The sequence below is a fragment of the Arachis ipaensis genome, chromosome B07, assembly GCF_000816755.2.
Source record: "Arachis ipaensis cultivar K30076 chromosome B07, Araip1.1, whole genome shotgun sequence".
NCBI lineage: Eukaryota > Viridiplantae > Streptophyta > Magnoliopsida > Fabales > Fabaceae > Arachis > Arachis ipaensis.
Window position 1 is genome coordinate 110,256,113 of NC_029791.2, and position 3,774 is coordinate 110,259,886.

Below are 3,774 nucleotides of genomic sequence, written 5' to 3' on the forward strand. Positions count from 1 at the left end.
TATTTTTAAATAGAAACAAATTTTTTTAAATACTTTTATGTTTTGCGAATATATTTGATATCCAATCTGATCCGATTGACAAATGTGCAGATCGGAGCCCAAAAAATTATGAATATTGGATTCGACCTGATAATTTTAGTGTGGATCAGATCAAAATTTTGGTCATATCTAATTACACTCCTAATTGTATTCTTGTAGAGACAAATTTCTGGCTTGTTCAGCGTCATGGAAAAAGTTAGGGTTAAGTACGATTTTGGTCCTTAAGGTAGGAGTTGAAATTTTTTTTGTCCCTAATCTTTTTTTTCTTACAAAATCGTCTCCAAGGTTTAACTTATTTTTAAAACCGTCGTTCGAACTAAAATATCATTCTCTTCCTTCACCAAAATACCCAGTTTTTATTACTCTTTTTCGTTCTTCTCCATCAAAAGCTACAATAGTAAAATCACCAGCAACAACAATAATAAAATCAGCAACAATGAATCTAAAGAGAAAATAATGAAGCACAAGAAAACAATGAATCCGATCCGAAATCAGAAGCACAAGAACAATGAATCAAAAGTAAAAACAATGAAGCCATCTCTTTTTTTTTTCTTCTTCAACAACAACAATGAAGCATAAGTATAAGCAAAATTGAAAACAAAAGTTGAAGCAAAATTAGAAACAAAAGTAATAGAAGCATCAAAATTAAAAGAACAGAGAATCAGATACAGAATTAGAAACAGAAATAAAATCAAAAGCATCAAAATTAGTAATAGAAGTAGAATCAGATGTGGTGGTAACAGAAGTAGAGGAACAAAGAATCAAAATTGAAAACAATGTGATTAACAAAATCAAAATCAAATTGGTGGATTAACAAAATTAGAATCAGAAACATATGATTAAGGATCTGATTAACAAAACCAAAAATAGAAGCAAAATTGGAACCCGAGCAAAATTGGAAATCGCTAGTGGTGGTGATGGAGAAGACCTAGCGGAGGACACTGTCGTTGCAGTTGCAGCGGCAGCAGCAAGGAGGGCGTGAGTGCGACGATGCGACGCTTGTTGAGGGACTGGGTAGACGATGTGATGTTTGCGAGGAAGAGGAGCGGCGAGATCCAACGGCGAGGACCGAACGACGAGGAGCAGCAGCGGCAGATTCCCTTCCCCTTCTCTTCCCCACCTTCCCTTCTGTTCCCCCTCTTCTTCCCTAGAAAACTCCCCCTCCCCCAACGTGATTCCCTTCTCCCTTTTCCTTATCCCATTTTTCTTTTCTTATATTTTTTTAATTAAGAGTAATTTGGTAATAAAAATTAAAATTTTAGTAAAAAGGACGATTTTAAAATTAAGTTAAACCATAGGGACGATTTTGTAAAAAAAAGAATTTTGGGGACGAAAAAATTTTTTAAACCCTATCTTAGAGACCAAAATTGTACTTAACCCAAAAAGTTACTAATCCATGGCTGCTGCACCAATTGAGGAAAAACACAATTACCAATTCATCAGGGGAACGTGTAAATGAAATAACCCCAACACTTAAAATCTAGACATGTAGATGTTCTTTTAGATTGTGTTTGTCTTTGTGGACATGACAAAATATGATATTGAGATAGAGACAATAAATTAGAGACACTAAAAATTATTTTTTGTATATTGTGTTTAGATATAATATACGAGACACTAATATAATATCCAATATTATGTTTAGATACACATAGACAAAATTAAAATACTATATAAAATAATTAAAATAGACATATCTTTTATACTTTCTTTTTCTTTCCTCTATCTCTTACTACTTTTTAAGTGTTTGCCCTTTTTCGAGTTGCTGAAGGATTGAAATGATACCTGTTAAATTCTGCTTTTGCCAATTTAATCTCTCTTACCCAACTTAACATTCAAAATTTTTTAGATACAATTTATTTTCGTATTTCTTTAAATTTGTTATTTTTCTGCTTCTGAATTTTTTATTATGTAAATTAGAAGATTCAAGAGGTATTCGATCTTTTTACTCTATTAAAAAAAAGAAGAATATAATAAAAGAAAAACATAAAAAAGAGAAGAGAGACTCTCCATGTAATTTCAAATTATTTCTCCAAAAACCTCTCTAAGAACGAGGAAGAAGAGAAGAAATTCAAATTAGAGTTACAAAAAAGAATAATTATCTATAGAAAAAAAATTAATTAAAAATTTGTATCAATACTCTTAAATTTCGTGTTCCTCATTATTTTTCGTAAAAAAATTGACATAAAAATAAAAAAATGTCACACTATATTCAATATTTATGTTTTTCTATCTAAATATTTTTTAAATATTTACTGTTTATGTTGCTATGTCATCCTATCCACAAAAATAACTCAGCTTGATATTCATGCAATTAGGGCTGGCAATGGGTAGGGTAGAGTAGGGTAGGGTTTGGAGCCTATCCTAACCCTATCCGCAGGTTTAAAATTTTATTAAAACTCTACCCTAAGGTTGAGAATCTTTCAACCCTAACCCTATCCGTATCTTAAAATTCTAAGCCCTATCCTACCCTACTCTACCCGCAAAAATATCAAATTTTTTCAAAGTAAATATAAAATTCAATTATTTCAAATTTTATACATATTAATAACATAAAAAATAAAAAAATAATGCTCTATTATTTTGAATTTTATACATATTAAGGGCTTTAAAGTTTGGGATACAGCCGTTGAAAATTTTGTATATAGAATCATCAGATTTTGACCATTGACACCAGAAGAAAAAACAAAATAGCTTAGGAAATGGAACCTCATAGCCGACAATATATAGGTAGACAGATGCAAAATGCAAATAGGATCTGAGAACAATGTCATGTCATGATAGTCTCTCATATGAATGTAGACCCACCTGACCAATATGCACATGTTATGGTCCATGCCCTGAAACAACACCACCCATTTTAGTTCTTTTACTCTTCATCAGTCTCTTTAACCCTCTTAGCTAGGTAGCTAGCTTGCACTGAATATGACATCAAACAAAGACGCTTGTCATCAATTCTTTGGACTGAAGCTAATGTCTCCTTCCTTCCAAAACACATGCATACATTTATCCCATTCCTTCACGACAGAAAATCTTTCCTACCAAATGTATATATCATGCAAGACTAGTAGTGAGAAGTACATTACATAGTTCAAAAATGGAAAGCTCTAATGGTTAGTACTAATTAAATTATTAAACATTTTTATTTAATTAACACTTGAGAAGAGTTAACTCTCTTGATGATTCATCCTGATGGTGTGTTGGCCTTCCAAGAGTGAATTCCAGATCAATAACGCCTTCTGAATCTGACGATAAATTGTTACAGTCCGAGCTCTCCTTCATCTTCAAGTAATTCGACAACCCTCCGTGATTATTCTGTCCACCCAATTTGTTAATATTATAAGCTACTTTGAATAAATATATATATATAGTACATACTTGCAGCAAAAAAATACAGCTAACATATTATTATGCAGCATGCTTATGGTTGGTCCACTTCTGATGAGTGTATGGGTGCCAACTTACCATGATTTCATTGCCATCTTGGAGACGAGAATACACGAAGCTGATATCGGGTTTTTGTCGAGTAATATTTGTATTTGTCTCTAGTAGTGGTGATTGACATGATGACCTGCTCATCAGTGTACAGAGTGAGAGATGAAATTAAGTATTGATGACAACGGAAGGAAGTAGGGTTAGCAGCCTATTTCAAATTCTCAATAATGGCTAGCAAAATAGTGGACTCAAATTCCGAATAAATTCGAGGGCAGAAACTCACTTGACAGTTGACACTTA

At 32.5% G+C, this 3,774-nt stretch overlaps 1 protein-coding gene across 1 annotated transcript in view; it reads right to left on the reverse strand.

The window, feature by feature from the left end:
• LOC107607631 (probable transcription factor KAN4) overlaps positions 2,713-3,774 on the reverse strand; it is a 3,646-nt gene continuing 2,584 nt past the window's right edge. Inside the window, exons 5-6 of the mRNA XM_016309560.2 lie at positions 3,505-3,610; positions 2,713-3,354 (exon numbers count right to left, since the gene is read on the reverse strand). Of these exons, the coding sequence (XP_016165046.1) occupies positions 3,190-3,354; positions 3,505-3,610 (271 nt within the window). The 3' untranslated portion in view covers positions 2,713-3,189. The remainder of the gene's footprint in view (positions 3,355-3,504; positions 3,611-3,774) is intronic.